At 42.3% G+C, this 20,469-nt stretch overlaps 1 protein-coding gene across 6 annotated transcripts in view; it reads right to left on the reverse strand.

Moving 5' to 3' along the window:
• The window catches only part of C1H10orf90 (chromosome 1 C10orf90 homolog), a 256,198-nt gene that overhangs the window by 3,588 nt on the left and 232,141 nt on the right, over window positions 1–20,469 (reverse strand). For 5 of the 6 annotated variants that reach the window (XM_036196872.1, XM_036196846.1, XM_036196856.1 and 2 more), the window contains 3 exons: window positions 6,083–6,146; window positions 2,143–2,242; window positions 1,603–2,059 (listed from right to left, as the gene is read on the reverse strand). In XM_036196872.1, coding sequence (XP_036052765.1) covers window positions 2,021–2,059; window positions 2,143–2,242; window positions 6,083–6,146 — 203 coding nt within the window. In that variant the 3' untranslated portion in view covers window positions 1,603–2,020. Of the gene's footprint in view, window positions 1–1,602; window positions 2,060–2,142; window positions 2,243–6,082; window positions 6,147–20,469 lie in introns of those variants that run through there. The other variant, XM_036196838.1, reaches the window with a different exon arrangement.

Here is a 20,469-nt window from a genome sequence, read left to right on the forward strand (position 1 = left end):
CATCAAGTTCTACAGGTGTGGCAGTACAAACAATTTTCTGTCATCTACGGAGATGACACCTACCTGAGCCCTTCCAGAGCAGCTCCCTGGATTTCTGTGGCTACTTGGGCTCTTCAGAGCTACCTCCACTTCTTACTAGACAGTGCTCTATATGGTTAATAAGTCAGTCTAAGCATTCCAGATAACTGTGGTTTCTCTGCTGGTTAGATGCTGACTGGCTGGCATCTCTACCCAAGGCTACAGACCAGGAACAGCAGTGGTACCACAGCCTCTGATCCAATGGTTCTGTCATGTTGCTTCCTCTAAGCAGGGCAGGCATGAAGCAGATGGGAAGACTCTTGTCAATGGAGATGACTCACCCATGGCATGGGAAAGCACACCAAATTGAGGTGGATCCCCATAGCCTATGGTTTTTGTTGGTTGGGGCTTTTTTGTTTGTTTGTTTGTTTGTTTTTAAGACAGGATCTCTCTGTGTAGTCCTGGCTGTCTTGGACTTGCAATGTAGACCGCTCTGGCTTTAAACTAAGAGACCTGCCTGCCTCTGCCGCCCCAGTGCTGGGATTAAAGGGGTGTACCACCATTGGCCGTAATGCCTGTAATCCAGTGCTGGTGAGGCTGGGTCAGATGGATCTTTGGGGCTCAGTGGACAGTCACCCAAGCCTATTTGGCTAGCTCCAGGCCAATGAGGTGGGTTTTTTTTGGTTTGTTTTTTAAATATAGGGACTTGAACTCTGATACCTAAGCTTGTCCTCTGGCCTCTTCAAGTAAATACACACGTACCACCACACACCAGCACCTGAACATGTGAACACGCATATAGCATATGTCGGGCAGTCATCCCTGTAGCTCTTGCACCAGCTCCCGAGAGGCAGCATTCCTTGCTCTGAATCCAGAAGCACAAGGACTTTTATTGTGGCCAGAGGTAGAGGAGAAGGAGACATGATGTCACCCTAGTGTTGTAGCAGGAATCATCACACTGAGCATAATACATGGCAGAGAAATACTTGAATTTCAAATAAATGTATTTATTTCCATTTTTGTTGCAAAAACTAATTTGTTCTTAACTCCACAAATACATCTTTATGAAGAATACTTGAAAGAAAAAATAAGAATGGGTATCACTAGGCCATTTGATTAAGATAACTTCTGATGTTTGTGGTGTGTGTGTGTGTGTGTGTGTGTGTGTGTGTGTGCGCGCGCGCGCGCGTGCGCACGCACTCTCTCTGAAAACACTGACATCCTCACCCAGCCATTCTCAAGCTTCCACTGAAACAAGCTCTTTGGCTGACAAAGGTGGGCGCTGTGGGGTGGGGTGGAAGAGAGGCTCTCTCTACTCTTTGTCTTTACTTGGCTACCTCTTCATCTGTCCATTTCAAAGTCAGCCTCTGCTACTCCAAGATGTGTATGCTAAACAGACTTTAACCCAGACTTTGGATTTCAGAACTGGCAGCCATTGGGATTGGGAGTTAAAATATGATAGAGTTTGGCTTCTCAAAAATTTGAAAACAACAAAAAACAAAAAAAAAAAACAAAAAACAAAACCCAAACATGCTTCCCCCCCAGAAAAAAAACAAAACAAAACAAAAAACAACAATAACAAAAAACCAACCAAACAACAACAACACACACACACACAAAACAAACAAGCACACTTGAATATATAAACTTTTCCCTCTTGGTTGGAAATGATATACTGAAAACTTCAGAAGCAATGGGCAAAATTCACAAGCCAAAAAAAGAAAAACAAAAAAAGAGACAAAATCTAGTAGGTTCCTAGGGATGGAAGTCCCACCCAGCAACAGACTGCTGAGTTATTGACTCCAGGACTGTTGCTTTTGTTTGTTTGGGTCATTTAGAAAGTAAAAACAACAACAAAAAAAAAACAACAAAAAAACAAAAAAAATCAAAAGTAAAGTAAATGTGTTTTTCACGTGCGAAGATAGTGTTAAGTTTAATGGTTCATCCAGCGTCATCGAAAGTCTTCCTAGATCCAGGCGGTGGCTAGCAGGGCCACCTGGGATCAGACCGCATTCCTCTGAAGGAGCTGGTCCAGTAATTGCTGGAGGAGCCAGGGAAACAAAGATGTCAAGTTCCCATCTCTCTGTGCACCACCCACATCACACCCACGCCCCAGGCAGCTACCTTTTTGAAGACTTCTGCTCGGAGTCTGTTACTCTGTAAGATCACTCTTTTCTTTTGCTCTTCTTTTTTCTTTTTAACTTCTGGCAAGTTATTATAGATTCTGAAACAGAAAGAAGACATGATGAGGAACAAGACGGCAGGTACTGGGATGGGGGTGGGAGCAGCCTGGCTGGTCAGCAGCCTGGCTGGTCAGCAGCCTGGCTGGTCAGCAGCCTGGCTGGTCAGCAGCCTGGCTGGTCAGCAGCCTGGCTGGTCAGCAGCCTGGAAGGAACCCACAGGTAGGATCTTCACATGGTAAGGGCCCTCTGAAGAACTCCCCTCTCCTCAGAGCACAGAGGCATCATGGAAGAGGAGGCAGAAAGAGTGTAAGAGCCAGAGGGGACGGAGGACACCAGGAGAACAAGGTCCTCTAAGTCAACCGAGCAAAGCTCATAGGAACTCACAGAAACTGAAGCAGCAAGCAGCTAGCACAGGCCCTCTGAATATACGTTATAGCTTTCAGTTCAGTATTTTTATGAGATTCCTGACTCTAGGAATGAGTAAGTTTCTGATTCTAGTGCCTTCTCTTGGGGCCCTTTTACTTCTTTGGTTTGCCTTGTTCAACACTTCAATGTAATGGCTTTGGTTTTTCTTATTATATTTTATTTTGTTAAAAAAAGAATAAAAGATTAAAAAAAAATAAAAAGATACAGGCCGGGCGGTGGTGGCACACACCTTTAATCCCAGCACTCAGGAGCCAGAGGCAGGCAGATCTTTGTGAGTTTGAGGCCAGCCTGGTCTACAGAGCGAAATCCAGGAAAGGCGCAAAGCTACACAGAGAAACCCTGTCTCAAAAAAACAAAAAATAAACAAATAAAGAGATACAAATACATTTATTAAATATATTAAAACATTATCAAATATAATGTAATTATAAATATATTAAATATCATTTATTATATATTAAATCCATAAAGTGGGCCCTTTTTAAAAAAAAGAACTTCTCTGAGGTCCCAGGACATAGACACTCTGGGGACAGTGTCTCAATGACGCTTCCTGGGCAGTGTAGCAGGCAAGCTGGAGAGGCCAGGTATTTATGTGGAAGTCACTTCTCATCCTGTATTTGCAGTGATACTGGTTCATTTGTAAAAGGAGGGACGTTTAATGTACTGGTTTGCGATTCTGAGTGTCAACATGCCCCGCATATCCCCTTTGTGGCCACCCAATTTTTGACTTCCTGTGATTTGATGAGGAAAAGCAGATGCATGACAGTAGCAAGAATCATATACTAGAAACAAATTAAAACAAAAACAAAACAAGACATGTTTGTTGCCTCTTAGCCTGGGGTGTGTCTGATTAAGCTGATTCTAAACACATTCCAGACTCAAATATTTTGTCCTTGTCCCCATGTAAATCATCAACATCTGAGTTACCAGCAGGGCCAAAGGGGCCCTTATCTAGAAGATTGCTCCCTCCCCAACACAAACTGTTCAGCTACTGATGCCACCTGATTTTTCTCCAGTGGACTCACTGCATCCTGAGCTTGCAGATTACTATGCTTGCTATACAAGGCCCCCAATTCAAACATCTCTTTCTCGTTTTCTCTTATGTATGAAAGTCAGATGGAACAGAGCTAAGATGTTCTGCACTTAGAAGCATGAGTGCAAAGTATAAAAGGACGATGACAATTTCGGCAGGTGACATCCGGTTACTCAGTATCGAGTTAGTCACCAGATGTGACTAAACACATGCAATCCTCATAATAGCTGGAAGAGGTACGTAAGGTCCCACTGTCATACAACAAGGAAGGTGAGTCCCTCTAAGATCAAGAGGTTTTGGTACATCCCCTTAGCTGGCTAATGGTGGGCTGGCATTGGGATCTCAAGCTGAACGCTTCTTACTCACTGTAAAGCATGTGCCCAGACTAGCACATGCTACTTACAAAGTCCTGCAGGGGCCGTGTTTTGACGGTGCCTGGCACGTCATGAGTATTAGTGAGGGTTGAGTAAACATGTGAATAAAGAAATATGCCTTTGCTGCACTCAGGAGGGATTGGAACTAGGAGCAGGAGAGAAGATCACAGGGGAGCTGGTCCCAAAGTCCTCAAGAGGGCAGCTCCTCACTCCAGAGACCACCTCTCCTTGAGCCGTCCATCCATCTCAACTGGGAAGTGGAAACAAAGCTGTTGTGTCTCACCTCTGGCCCTGAACTATTTCCTCAAGTGAGATTCCCTGATTTTTAATGGTATGCCCCCACAAAATACACTGCACAGACAGCCAAAACCCGGGGGGATTGAAGTCTGTATCTTGGGAAAGCTCACAGATGACACCAGGAAATCGTAAGCTATAGAAGGAAAGGCAGGCACAGTACAACACTGTGTATGGTTAAAGACCATATGTCTGCTTAAAAGGTACAGATGGGAGGCTTTGAAGGGAAAGAGACAGGAGACAGACTACGGGCATCTTAGCAGAGAGGCCTGGGACTGAGAAGAGAGGCCTGGGACTGAGTGTAGGGCTGCTGGCTAAGTGGTCTTGAGTGAACTTCAGCTTTACTCTACTGCTTGAGTTAAATGAAAATACAACCAACATAATGCATGACAAGGAACAGGAAGAAAGAGCAGTTTCAGGTGACTGTGGGGAGCAGAGTCAGAGCTCAGCCTGGCATATTCCATCTAGCAAAGAGATCTAATTGCTTGGTCCATCTGAGTCCAGTCAAGGGCCATTGAAGGCTGTAGACACAGCATCACCTAGCTTACTGGTCCTTCTCAAACATCAGTTTCTTCCTCAGAGACATGCCAGAACAGAACTCTGTCTACCAATGCTGCTTGGAAAGTCCATTATTTAAATTGCTTGGAAGGCAAGGGTTTGTAATAGCAGTTTTAGGTTTGGGGACCAATAAGGAAAGGTTTTTCTTTTTCTTTTTTCTTTTCTTCTGTTTTTTCACTAAATTGAAGAGAATGCTTTTGTTGCAAGGTATATACAACTTTTCATTTATGAAACAGCAAGTCTTCAAATGTAGAGATCCTTTGTAAGCCCCAGTTAGAATGTTGGGAGTCATATCATTAATAGTATGCCCCCAATTCTTATTTTCTTACTTTCAAAGAGGTTCCCTGTAGGTAACCAAAGTTACTTAATTATCATGGAAACAACATAATCACGATAAAAGCAGAAATTTAGGGTCTGGAGTGGGGGCAAAATTATTCTTCCTATTTTGGTGGTGTCTCTGAGTGCACTATCAATTTGATTTAATTACTATAATCTCTCCCAGGGCTAGGCACTTTATTACAGCTTAATGACATTTTATGTGTGTGAACATGGCCAACCCTGCTGAGTTGTTGTGTCCTGGTTAAGAGGCCAGGTCCCAAAAAGAATAGTAGCCTTTGTGTGCCCCAGGGTGGTAAGAGTTAGTGGGAGTCTTGGATAGTGACTAGCCAGGCAGAGCAAGGAGTACCTTGGTGGCCCCTGCCAAGATTGCCAGAGACAGACATGCCAGAAAAGCTGGTTTGTGGCCCCTCTGAGGCCCCTCTGGCTTCTATGCTCTGCTGGCTTCCAGTTTGGAAGCTTTTCCTCAGGACCGTCTCAGTCAAGGCCCTCCAGAGAAACGGGTTCTCTCCTCCTCATAAAATTACTTTCAAAGGTGCAGCCGCACATGGCTCCTGCCCAGAGCTACAAGGTAAATACATCGAAAGAGTTCCAGTTCAGAATCTGCTGATCACTCAGGGACCAATTATGGGCCCACTGCCGAATCCAAGACCCACCACTTTCCTAAGGTTGATCCAAGAGCAGCATAAACATTCCGACACACAGTTCAGCAACTTTGCTCACCTCAGCCAGGTTTTCAGATCGGCAGCCAAGACCTCAGCCCTTAAATGTGGGTCTGGAAGCCGTGGCCCAAGGGACAGCGTCTGGGCCCTTCAAGCCTCCCTCCCCAGCTCTTTCCACACCTCCCACAAGCCAAGTACCTTTTAGATCTCATATGCATCTCCTTCTCTGAAATGCATCTTTCTTTGGGTTTGAACAAGTTATCTGGAAGAAATAGAAAGAGGATTAATTCCAGGAGTTACAGAATAGTACAATGTATGGAGTGACCCTGAGGTAGATCCAGAATATTCTCCTGAGTGTTTCCTCCTCCAAGCCATAGCCTGTGACAAACACTGTAGGTTTCCAACTGTCCAACCAACAGCTGGTCTCAGCAAGTGTTAAACAGGGCAGAAGCAAAATGTCAGCATGTTTGAATTGTCAACTTGGCATGCTTGAATCACTGGGGAAGGGAGTCTTCATGAGGACCTAGATCGGGCTGGCCTGTGGACATATCTGTGAGGGGCCTCTTGATTGTTAATTGAAGTAGGAAGGCCCACACTGAAGATGGCTGGTACCATTTCTTGGCTGGACCCTGAACATGCTAAGAGCACTGGCTGTTCTTGCAGAGGATTCATATTCAGTTCCCGGAACTCCAGGGTGGCTCACAACAATTTGTAACTCCAGTTTCAAGGAATCTGACACTTCCTTCTGGCCTCCAGGGGCACTAGGCATGCATGTAGTGTACACATGTAGACAAACACTCATATGTATAAAATAAAAATAAATTTTTAAAAAACAGAAAAAGGTAGCTAAGTGCTACATACACAAGTAGATCCCTGAACTTATTCTCTGTCTGCTCTTGACTTTACTTTCCCCCCAACAATGGACCCAAACTTGGAATTATAAGACTAAGAGAAGCCCTTTCCTCCCTTACTTGGCTTTTGACAGGACTTTTTTTTTGTCACAGCACCTGAACTATTGCATAAACAGCTGCCCCACCAAATACTTTTAAAAAACATTTATTTATTTATTCATTCATTCATTCATTCATTCATTTATTTATTTATAGCAAAAAATGTCATGTCTTGGTGGGGGAAGTGACAAGTGCCAGGCCATCTGTTCAAAGGAAAATCCCTGCACTATGTCTCTGAGGTTTCTAAGGACAGGGAAACGTCCCGATCATCCCCATTCTGAGAGCAAAAGGTCTGGCCCCTGCCTGCAGTCCTACATCAAGGAGACTTGGAGAATGTCTCTGCAATAAGTAGCCCCCCTTTTTATTAAGAGATTTTTTATCCATTCTACATAACAACCATGGATTCCTCCGTCCTCCCACTCCCCAGCCCCCCCCCCCCAACACTTCCCCCATTCCCACCTCCTCCAAGGCAAGGTCTCCCATGGGGAGCCAGCAGAGTCAGCTTAGGTAGGTCCAAGCCCCTCCTCCCTAAGCAGGCCCTCTTAATCCCACTCCAAGGCCTGGAAAAGTCATGGGACAAGATCAAAGTCACATATACTAGTGTCCTTGGATTAAAAATGTACACTAGAGTAGGCAAAGATCATGAGACTGAATTTCCTTTTTAATTTAAGTGCATGTAACAGTTTCAATTGTCAACTTGACAAAACTTAATATCACCTGGAAAATAGATCCCCAGTGAGGGACTGTTTATATCAGGCTGCCCTTTGGGCTTCTCTGTGGTAGGCTGTGTTAACTATGTTAACTGATGTGGTAACACCCAGCCCACTGTGGGTGGCACCATTCCCTAAGCAGGGAGTTCTGAATTGTATGGGAGTAGAGAAATTGAGCTGAGCATGGACAGGCAAGCAAGTAGATATGCATGTGTTCATTTCCCTATGCTCTTGGCTGTAACTATGATATGAGCCGCTGTTTGAAGTTCCTGCTTTGATTTTTCCCATAGTGACGAACTGTAAGGTGAAATAAACCACCTTTTCCTTTAAGTTGCTTTTTGTCAGGGTATTTTATCACAGCAATAGAAATGCAAGTAAAACAATGCATACACACACACACACACACACACACACACATACATATACACACACATATATATACACACACACATATATACACACACACATATATACACACACACACATATATACACACACACATATATATACACACATATACATACATACATATATATACACACACACATATATATAACACATGTATACATACATGTATAATCTCTTTAAAATGGAATATTTAAAAAATAGTTTATACTGTTTACTGTAACTGAAAAGGCCCTTTTGCAGTGACTTTGGAATACCCTCACATCTCTCAGCTTTAGTTTAGCCAAGGCTCTGGTCCGATTAGTTCCCCTAGGGTGCTTGCCACAAGGGAGAATGTCTGAGCAGCTGTCATCCTTTCTGGAAAGTCTAGACAAGCAGCTGACTGCCTTCACTCAGCATAAGCATACAGGTTTCCATGAAAGTACAGGGAGACAGTACTCCTAAAGAATGTCCTCCCCTCTGGACAATAAAACAGTCACCGAGGCATAGTGTGGAGAATGCCTCTGTGGACAAGCTTATACCCTGTCCTACCAGCCACTAAAGAAAAGAATATGGCATTTTTACGAACTTCAAAGACAAGAGTCCAGGGAGAAACAGAAGAGAGAGACACCAGCATTTCCAGTTAAGGGGGAAAGTCCCCACTGTTCAGAAAGGTGGAGGCTGTGAGAGGAGAGAAAACATCTTCACATGATGCAATGAGCCACAGCTCTTCCTGGTGCCCCACCCGAGCCTCCACCCCAGACAGGGCTCCTGGAATTTTCCAGAATGAATGGAGTACCAGTTAAGTCTGTCTGGATCTTGGGCAAGCAAATGTGTGCATATTTGGAGACTTCCCTCGGAGAGGGAGAAGAAGCCTTAACACAAAATCTCACACCCAGTTTTGGATTAGCATTCTTTAGGAGCTAATGGAGGCCAGGGTGGAGCCAGTATAGACAGATGCACTGTACCCTGGAGGATGGGGGAATACAACTTTTCATAATCCCCAATCGACTGTATGTGGTCTATTCTGGAAATCAGGTGTTCATTTTCTCCCTGGTCTGTTTCTTCAGAGCACCCAATACCACAATTAAATGTTGGTCTACTTCTGGAGGAAACATGAGCTACCCAACACTTCCATGGCTCGCTTTCTGAACTGAAGCTTGCTGTGTGAGAGCGAGAGTTCAAATCCTGGACCTGGCAGTTCTTGATGGGTACAAAACAAGCAGTTCTGTATCCAAGAAGGCTCAAGGCCACCCTGGGTGAGGTGGTTGCTATGGATTTTGAATTTGCTTAATATCACCAAGCACTTCTGATACGTGGGATAAATGATGGGGGCCTCCTGGCCAGGAGAACAGGGAGAGGTAGAAGGCAAAGGGTATGCCTCCCGAGAGGGCGTGAATAAAATGCAGCAAATGTGTTCTGAGTGGCTCCAACGTCACTAGAGTAGAAGACTCCGCCTGCCTGGAGCAGCGTTTCAGTTTCACAACTGTTACCGTCATAAAAATGTCCTGACAAAACCAAACCAACCAAAAAACCATACAGGAGAAGGGTTATAGTCCATCATTTCAGGGAAGTCAAGGCAAGAACCTGAGGCAGCTAGTCATATCCACAGAGAAAGAATAAAGGCATGATCGCTTACTGCTCAACTAGATTTCCCTGCTCTTACAGACTCCAGGGCCCCAAACCCAGGGATGGTGTCACCCACTTTCAGGCTGGGTTTTTTTTTTTTCACATCAGTTAAGATAATTAAGACAATCCTACACACACACACACCATGAACACCCACACACACCACACACGTCACACACACACCACATACACACCACACATACATACCACACATGACATACCACACATGACATATACATAAACGCACACACACACATACCACATACACACACCCCACATACACATGTACTACACACACACACACCACATACATACACATACACACTACACACACCACACACACACATACATACACATACACATGTACTACACACACACACACCAACCTGGTCTAGATCAGTCCCTCACTGAGACTCTCTTCACTGGTGATTCTTGGTTGCAGTAATATGACCAAGTATCTCAAATTGCCTTTGACAGTTTGTGAGGGGAAGTGACCAGGTAGAGGTGGGGATGTTGGGCATCTGAGTGGTCACAATGATTCTGCCTGCACTTGTAGAAGCTTCCTTCCATGATTTCACTCTTCCTCCCAACCCTGGGACATGTTTGTGATATTCTGTATTTTAGAGCTAGTATCCATTAGTTTCAAAGAGTAAATTTTACCTGCCAGGTTCACAGTAAATGAGTAAGAGGCAGGACTGAGTTTCAGCCCCCATTAGCCTAGTGCTATACACTTAACTCTTGACTGCAATACACTGCCACCAACTTGTGGCTATGGACTCTGTTTTCTGAGAACTATAAACAAGTGTTCTTCCATTTCTCATGAGATCAATCCCAAATTCATTTTCCCACACACTCTTCCTTTTATAGCTCTTTAAGGATATGACTCATGAGGGAGTCATTTCATGGGATATACTATGGTACATGTCCCCCATGGACTCATGAGTTTGAACATTTGGTAGCACTTTTGGAGGTAGGGCCTTGCTGGAGGAAGTGGGATGCTAGGGGCCTGGCCTGGAAGTTTCTATAGCCTGGCTTCACTTCCTGTTGGGTCTCTACCTCCTGATCCACCCAGATAAAAGCAAACCACCTCGAATTCTTACTGCCACAGCTGTTAGCTGCTTCTGCTGACATGCCTTCCCCAACCATGATGGCCTGCATCCTCCAACTGAGGGCCAGAAGAAACCCTTCCTCCCTTATGTTGATTCATCAGCTGTTTAGTCCCAGTGGTAAGAAGCCCATCCTGTATGCATGTGCTTTGCTCAAAGACATGGTAAAATCCCAGCTGCTCATTCCTGCTTTCAGAAATTCTGCTCTTATAAAACGAAGGCACTGGTGAGAATCATTTCCAACCTCCTTCTGGATCATTTATGAATTTTCTTAGAGCCTCATATATTCTGACTGCTTTGGAGGGAAGAGATCACAATTATACTTACTCTCTTTTCACTCAAATAGAGGGGACTCTTCTTCAATAAGGTAAGCCACATGTTGGAAAACACACCACACACACCAAACACCTTGCACACACCACACATACACACACACACACACACACACACACACACACACACACACCACACACCACACACACCAAACACCTTGCACACCACACACACACACACACACACACACACACACACACACACACACCACACCTACACCACACACTGCTACCACTAGGCCCTCTTTTTTACTTCATTTGTCAAGGCCAGGCTTCCCTAAGCTCTCGTCTGTTTCAAAGTCTATAGGCAACTAGGTATCAAACCCCTTTTTCTGAGGCAGTTTTTGTAAAACTCAAGTCCCCAAATCCTATTCATGTGGATAAACATGGGCAGATATTTATTATAACTACACCAATTACGTGTGAGAGTATATATGGGGACAGTGTCATGTCACCAAGAAGCAGCTGGGACCACCATGAGGGTAGCACAGCTGGTTGCTGGTGGGGGGAGCTGAGGCTCTTGCCATCCTGCAAACCCTTACAGTTCCCATAGGATGGTAAAGCCTCCCCTCCCTTCTTCAGCTGTTTATGTGATAATCAACCCTACAAAACCTGTTCTGACAATGAATTCCCAGGAGCCTTTCCTTGGTCACCTGGGCTCATGAAAGAATGTTTTAGACATTTACTTCTTAGAAACAATCAAACCAAGTCAGGCCTATTGGAACACAGCAGAGCCAATAAGCTTCCCTGGGGAGCAGATGCCTGACCTGCACATCTTAAAGTCTTCTGTAAAAGCATTAAAGACTGGCCTTTCTGGGGAGAGTGGAAATGTGTTCTAGGATATTTCTCTTTGTATATATTCTAAGACCACAGGGTGGCTCATTGAGTGATCTCCAATAAGCACCTGGCTAGAGCCATCACACCATGGTTTCTGAGATTCAGTTCAGTTCTATCACACTCTTCATGCCTGTCTACCTCAGGAACTACTAATTCATCTGAAGTAGGCAATAGTGGGGTGATCTATCTTGGTCTAAAGAGAACTTTAGGAATTAATCACACCTCTCTAAAGTCCCATCCTGTTCATGTGGAATCCTGTCCCTGATGACAGCTGGTGAACCACTTGATATAGGAGCATGGGGCATAAGTGGAAGCCCCAAAGAGGCTGGTGTATCATGAAGATGAGGCTGCGTGCCCACTATCATGCAAACACATGCAAGAGTTGCAAAGGGCAGCAGCACTCTCTGTTCGTTCTGGACTAAAGGAAGAAATGAAAAATCCCAAACAGGTCTCCAGAAAACAAATGCCGTGAGAGATAAAATGGCATAGAGGTTGCAGTGGGTTGTAGAAAGCATTCTCTCTTCTGAGAGTCACCCTCAAGCTGAGAGCAGGGCCACCATCTCCGGAGTCACATGAGAAGATCAGGTGGTAGGGAGTGAGGATTGAGTTGTAAAGTATCCTGTGGGAAGGGTGAATGAAAGGGGGCCACTGAAATTGTGGCAGCCAGGAACCTTGCTGCAGTGGGCAGTGACAGGGCTGTGATGCCACACATCATGAACATCATCGATGAAAACCATTTTTGCAGACAAATGGCTCTTGATGTGCTTTGTAGACATCCTGCTGTAGTTCTGGGACCCCTGTCTTTCTCATCCTTTTCCTGTCTCCGTAGAGGCCCTTTCCTACAGGATTCTAGACTTGAATTACAGCTGTCTACCTCCTCCTTTTCCCCAAGTGGCATATAAACCCCCAAAGACAAGGAGAGTCCTTTTTCTGTTCATCCCCAATGCCCAGGTCAGTAACCCCTCTCTTCCCTATCCATACTCCATTCCTCTAATCAGAAGACATAAGATGCCCCACACTAATACTTATTGCCTGGCCCAGCAAGGGATCAAGGGATCAAACAATCTTCATTAGTTCCCTATGAAATGCAGAGGGACTACCAAAGAAAGATAGCCTGTAGGTTAGTCTGTAATCTTCTTAAAGATTACATAGGACAAATGGCCCATAAGCCATAGTTATAGAAATTCCATTCATTAGTGTTGACAGCAACAGAGGCTGCCAAGCTAAACCAGATCCCTACCTTGAGACCAGAAGCCCCAAAGTGAACCCCAAAGGGCCCCTAGCCACTTCCAAAGAAAGTTATATGCCTGCTGCATCCTAGGAGCTCCCACAATGTCTAGGAAGTAGAAGGAACTCCACCTGGAAGATGGTCAGCTTCACTGGACCTTGAAATTTAATGACCCCTGATCCATGATGATCTAACTCAACAAGACAGGAAATCCTACACAAAGATAATATAAACACCCGTAAATTAAATATTATGCTTTTATGAAGTACACAGTGCGATTCTTTTGTCTGAATCATAGCTAAGTAATGCCTGTGTCAAGTTGACAGAAAACTAAGACACCTGTATTTGAGGATCCCTGTTACTGTGACAGAAGGTAGTGTGAAGGGGAAGGAGAAAGCCAAGTTCTCGAGACAGGAGTGCCAGACAGGGGTGCCCAGTCAAATCTGTACTCACGATGAATAACAAAGCCCTTAAAATACAGAGGACATCTTAGATGCTACATGAAACCTAGTTATGCAAGGAGTTATCTGTGGTTGATCTGAAACGCCACTCTGACTTGGTGTAAGAGTTAATATTGGCCCAGCTACAGATGCAATGTGACCAGCCACCCTCAGCTCTGCTGCCATGTGTTCCCTACCATAATGGCTGCACCCTTAAACTGAGGAACCTGTGCTTCCTGAAGTTTCTTTTTTTCGGGTATTTGAACACCAGAGTGAGAAAAGTAACTGATATTCCAGCATTAGATATTTCCATTTGCTGAATCTAGAAGCTGTGTTTGTGTATTCACAGACCTCTCCATGTCATGACAACACAGCATCAGGCCCCACTCCCAGGGCCCCCAGGTGAACGGGAAAGCAGCCCATGCATGTCAGGTCTCTACCATCCAGTCCATCTTCTGGTCATGTTGTCAGCTCAAATTCTGCTGTCTGGCAGGCTTCTCTCATTTCTGTGCTGATTTGATACCCTAGCATCTTTGAGGCACTTTCCAAGGGTCCATGACAGGCTCTTCTTTTTCCAGAAGACTTCATGCTGGTCACTATCACAGATAGCTCGGGAGCCAGCATGGCCACAGCTCTGGGCAGGGACTATAGTGAGGCAATCTTCCAGTAAGGCAAAGCCATTCACAGATAGAAATAGGCCCTGGACTGTCTGCTGCCCAGACAGTCCCCAGGGCTCTAGTCATCACTTCTAGGCATTGCTGGATCAAAGCATCACAGGCAGACCATGAGAGCACTGCCTCACAGTCCTGAATTCCCAAGGAAAAATGGGAAAATCACAGCTCTAGTTGGGCTTCTTTAATAAGTGTAATGAGTATAAACAAACAAACAAAATCCCAGCACAATATTTCTAAAGTGACCTTTTGGTACAGTTAAAGGTTAATAAGATAAAAATGGATTTAAACACTTATCCTTAGTGCAGGACTTGTAAGGGTCCTTTTATTTTTTATTTTTTTGGTGCCTGTCCTGGATCTTGCTCTGTAGATCAGGCTGGCCTCGAACTCACAGAGATCACCTGCCTCTGCCTCCCAAGGGCTGGGATTAAAGGTGTGCACCACTGCTGCTTGGCAGTAAAGGTCTTTAACAACCTTAGGCATTATGAAGGTCTGAGAGAAAACACTATGAAAAGCACACACATTTTCAAAATAACTCTAAGAGACCTAGGTCCTCTTCTGGAACTGTAGGTAGCACTGGACTAGAAGACACTGAGAAAAAAGAAAAGCCAGCTACAGTTGAGTAACCATTAAGTTTAACTAATTTATATTTTCCAAAATTATCAGTGCTCATTGGGTAGGATTTCATTGTCTTCGATAAAAGAAAATCTGGCTAGGCCTAGAGACACACACCTATAATCCCAGCACTGAAGAAGTTGGAGCAGGAGGACTGTTATGAATTCAAGGACAGCCTAAGCTACATACTAAATACCAGGTCAACTAGAGCTGCACAGCAACACCTAGCTTTGCTGCTGCTGTTGCTGCTGCTGCTAATAATAATAATAATAATAATAATAATAATAATAATAATAATTGTTATATAATAATTATTTTATTTTATACAATTTGGCATACTTCACATTTTCTGGAAAATATGCAGGTTCTGGTCCTTGGTTCCTCCAAAAGTCCTTGTGTTTCAGACCCTGAATCCATGGCAACTGTACAGAATCATGAATAATATTATTGCCATCACTCCTGAAAGTCAGACCAAGTGACAAAAGAGGCTCCTTGTCTATGGCTTCCTCAGTAGGAGAAAGACAGACCAAGAAGACCCTAACAGTCCTTGCTGTTATTATGAACACCAGGAATCTCAGGTATGACCAACCTCAACTAACAGCTACACGGACTTACTTCACTGTGCTGTCACTGGATCCAGAAGTGGCACAGTCACCCAATTGATTAGTTCACCTACACCCATCCACAGAACTGATTACCCTTAACCCTGAAGAACCAGCCTATAAAGCTTGGAAGAAGTTACTGCTTACATGTGCAGACATCAATACAAAGCAAGAAACATGAAAATTCAAGGAAACACACACTTCTAAAGACTACAACCGTTGTACAGCAGCCAACACCAAAGAGACAGATCTACAAATTCCCGGAAAAAGAATTCAAAATCTCTGAAGGAAGCTCATCATATTATAAGAGTACACAAAGAAACAGTTTGATGAAATAAGGAAAACAACAAATGAACACAATAAACAAAAGTTTACCAGATTGAAATGGGTTTTTTGAAAAGAGGGGGAGTTCTGTAATTCTGAAGCTAAAGACTACAATAAATGAAATGAAAAAAATGTAATAGGTTGTCAATAGTCAGACTGATCAAGCAGAAGAATCTGAACTCAAAAACAGATTATTTGAAAATATCTAGTCATAGAAAAAAAAAGAGAATAGAGAAAATCTCCATGCTTTAGGAGATATCATTAAGAAACCTAAAATATTGTATTATAAGATTCAAAGAAGAAAAGAGAAAGGGGCAGAGATTTTGTGTAAAGAAACAAAGTTAAAAGTCTGGGTAAAGATATAAACACCTAAGTGCAGGGATCTCAAATGCTTCCAATCAGATCCTCTCAGAGAAGACTACACCAACACGCACAACAAAAGGTCAAAAAACCAAACACAGAGTCTTGGAAGTAGACAGAGAAAGAAGGATCAAATCCACCACTATAAAACCATCAACACAGACAAAGACATCAAGGGAGGAAAAACACCAAGCAGCTATAAAAATAAAAAAGGAAGTAAAAAATGTCAGTAGGAAGTTCTTACTTTTCAACAATTATCTGGAGTGCACATGAATTAAATTCTCTACCAAATGTCAGAGTGGGGGCTGGAGAGACAGCTCAGTGGTTAAGAGCTCTGACTGTGTTTCTAGAGAACCAGGTTTCAATTTCTAGCACCCACATGGCAGCTCATAATGATCTATAACTCTAGTCCAAGGGGATCTGACTCCCTCTTCTGGCTTTTGCAGGCACTGCATGTATGTGATAACATGCATATATACAGATAAAACATACATAAAATATGGAGGGAAAAGTCACAGACTGAATGCACAGATTAAAAACAGTCAGGTGTAGTGCACAGGTCTGTGATCTTAGTACTTGGATAATAGAATCTGGAGCATTTCTAGCTCAGTGTCAGTCTGGGCTATAGCAATAGCAAGCAAGGCCTTCTCTCAAGAGAATAGAAATAAAAATAGATATAAATATAAATAACTAAACACAAAACAAAACAGACATGTGTGCTGCATATGAGAACTTGCTTAAGCTTTAATAGTACATAAACTAGAAGGATATCAATAGGAAACATGCTTCATGTCAAGGGGAACACAAAGGGACCAGGAGAGGCTATGTTTAGATCAGGACAAACAGACCAAGTCAAACACAGGGAGAGAGACAAGATGGTTTATGCAATGATGTAGGTTAATGATGTGATATGGAGAAATACTACTAAAGATCAAGAGGCAAGTCATGAGGAGTATAAAATACATATACATGCACGCTCATGCATGTGCACATACAAGCATACATATGTACTCAACATAGGAATATCTAAATGCACCAAGTAAGCAACAGGCCTGAAGCTAAATAAGAGAGTCATGTAATCCTGGGGACTATATGAGATCTTACTTTCAATAATGGGTTCTGTCAGGGGACAGAAAAATCAATGCAGAAACATCCAACCATTCAACTTTAGCTACCCTTTAAATCAAATGGACCTAACAGACATACATAGAACATTCTACCCCCAAACATCAATATAGGCATTCTTTTCTAAGAGTATATCATACATGTTTTGGGACAGATCATATATTCAGCCACAGGCATGCCTAAGACTGAAATTCTACAGCCATCATAGTATAAAGTGAAAATCAGTTATGGGAAAGTTCACAAATACATGGAGATTAGACAAGATGCATTATCACAACCAATGACCCAAAGAAGAAAGCAAAGGAGAAATAAAGATCACAAGATGGAAGTGGAAGAGCAGAACAATACACACAGGATTTGGCAGAAGCAACCCCAGGAGGAAAGTTCATATGCCTACATGCATGAAGATTTCAAAAGATGTAACATTATACTAAAGGAATGAGATAAAGAAGAACAGACCAAAGCCGAAGTTAGGAGGAGGAGGAATTGACAACAATCAAAGCAGAAATGGGTGAAATGTTGGAAAAACACAAAGGATTAAGATAGTTAAGAGTTGGTTTTAAGGGCTGATGTGATCACTCAGCAGGTAAGGGTGCTTGCCAGAAATTCAGATGACCTGAGTTCCATTGCTAGAACCCATGTAAAGGTAGGAAAGAGAATGGATTCCCAAAAGTTGTCATCTTACTCCCACATGCATGCAAAGGCTGGTGTGCACACATAGACACACACACAGAATATTAATTTGAAAAATATGAATTGGGTTTGAAAAGATAAAGAAAACTGATAAAGCTTTAGATGAAGAAAGAAAACACTCAAAGGAATAAAATCAGAAATTAGGGGAGACATTGCAACTGATACCACAGAAGTACAAAGGACCATAAAAGACAGCTGTGTATAATTATATCTACAAATTGGATAATCTTGAAGGAGGGCATAAATTCTCAAGAAGATAAAATCTACCAAGAACAAGTCTAGAAGAAAGGGAAAGTCAGGACAGGCTAATAGCAAATGAAGACACTTAAGAAGAAACTTTAAAAAAGAAATCCCACCAAGAAGAAGCCTGGAGGCTTCATTGTTGACTTCTACCAAAGAGCTCAGTGAGCTCCAATAGAGGTCTTCCTAGGCACTTGCAGACAACTGAAGAGAGAAAACTTTCAATTAATTTTAAGTGGCTATGTTACCTTAGTATCCAATCTAGACAAATATAGTAGAGGTCAATATTCTGTGATGGACTTAGTTGTAAAAATCTTTGATGAATAATAAGTAAGCTGAATTTATTATCTCTCAGTGATTTAAAGGTCTGTTCACCTTTAAAGTCAAGTATGATTTTTCCCTGGGGAGTGTGTGTGTGTGTGTGTGTGTGTGTGTGTGTGTGTGTGTGTGTGACTATTAATAGAACCAAAGAGAAAAACCATTATTTGACAAATCTCAACATCTTGTAATAATAAAAAACAAAACAAAACTCAACATATCAAGATTTTAAGTAAGGAGAAAATATGCTTCATCTTAATGCAAGGCAGAAATGACAAACCAAGTGAGCGCTGCTAATGTAGTAGTTTTCCCACTAAGACTGGGAACAAGATGAGGATGCCCACCCTTACCACTTCTGTTTGTCTGTAGCATTAGACAACGGGCATCTGAAGTGAGATTATCTTTGTATGAAGAAGACACGATCTTGTTATGGAGGAATGCCTAAAGACAGCAGCTAAAACTTCTGGAGTAAGAACCAGATTCAGCACATACATAATCATTGTTTCCATATGCTATCAATGAAATAGATGGAAAAGCAATCAAGGAGCTTCCCATACTAATAGCTTCACCAAAAATGAAAATAGGAATAAATTTAAGTAAGCTAGGAAACATTTGTACTATAAAATGCTGAGGAATGAATTGGAAAGGACATTAATAAGGGGAAATATACCCCTGTCAAGAATTTGAAAAAACATTGTTGAAATACCCTTACTACTCAAAATGATCTACACATCCATTGCAATGCTTATGCAATTCCCAAAATGACATTCTTTTCACAAAAACAGGAAAAATACTAAAATCCACATGAATTCACAAAATGTCTGACTAGACAAAGGCATCTCAAGTAAAGGGACACACTAAAGGCACCATGCCACCAGACTTTACTATCTACCAATAAGCAATAGTAATGAAAAGAGCATGACTCTGGCATAGAACGGACAGATAGACTGCAGAACAGAAGAGAGACCCCAGAAATGACTCCACATATTATGTTCAACTGATCTCTGACAACATCACTGGAAATACACAGTAGGCAAAGGACAGTCTCTTCAATCAATGGTGTTGGGGTATGCAGAAGAATAAAACTAGACCCTTATCTCACAGCATCAATCCAAAATGGACTAGAGACTTAAAGGTAGGACCTTGAAGAATAAAACCACTTTAAGAAAACATTTGGAAAAGCCTCCACAACACTGTTCCAGACAATGCATTTTTGAATTATGGCTCTCAGAACACAAGAAACAAAAGCTTAGTTAGAGGAGTCTAATTAAAATACTGTGCATCCAAAAAAAAAAAAAAAATCAACCACATGAAGAGATAGCCAATAAGACAGGAGAAGGTATTTGTAAACCATACATCTGATAAAAAGTTAATTTCTAAAATATATGAGGAAAATACTCTAACAACATCAAGAAAAGAACTTGACTATTAAAGCGTATAAAAGACCCCAACAGCCATTTTTCAAGTGGTCATTAGATGTATGGAAAAAATGTTCACAATATCCATGGAAATACAAACGGAGTATCCGAGATTCAGATATTACTGAATCTGTTAGGATAGTTGCAATGGGAAAAAATACAGGAACTATTGGAGAGGAATGAAGAAGAGGGACCCATACACACTGCTGGTAGGAACTGACTCCTTAGAAATGAAAAAGAACTGTCTAAAGGTGAGGCACTCACACTGCCGGGGACTATTTCCTTGCATTTCGAAGGAAGCCAAAGCAGTATGTTGAAAAGACATTGGCACTCCTGTGTACATTGCTGCATTTTTATAACAATATATAATGATATAAATCACATATAATTTATCTAACAATATATAATGGTGTTTATAACAACACTATATAATGAGCAGAGGACTCTGATGAAAAGGATGCTGGGTTGGAAGGGGATATAGCTTAGGCTTTATTTTTAGTTTTTATTTTTATGAGGATTTAATGTTTCAGCTTTATTTTTTATTTATTTTTTGGTTTTTTAAAAGAGAAATAGTCATTGCAAAACGGATGACCCTTGTTATAA

The sequence above is a fragment of the Onychomys torridus genome, chromosome 1 (genome assembly GCF_903995425.1).
Source record: "Onychomys torridus chromosome 1, mOncTor1.1, whole genome shotgun sequence".
Lineage (NCBI taxonomy): Eukaryota > Metazoa > Chordata > Mammalia > Rodentia > Cricetidae > Onychomys > Onychomys torridus.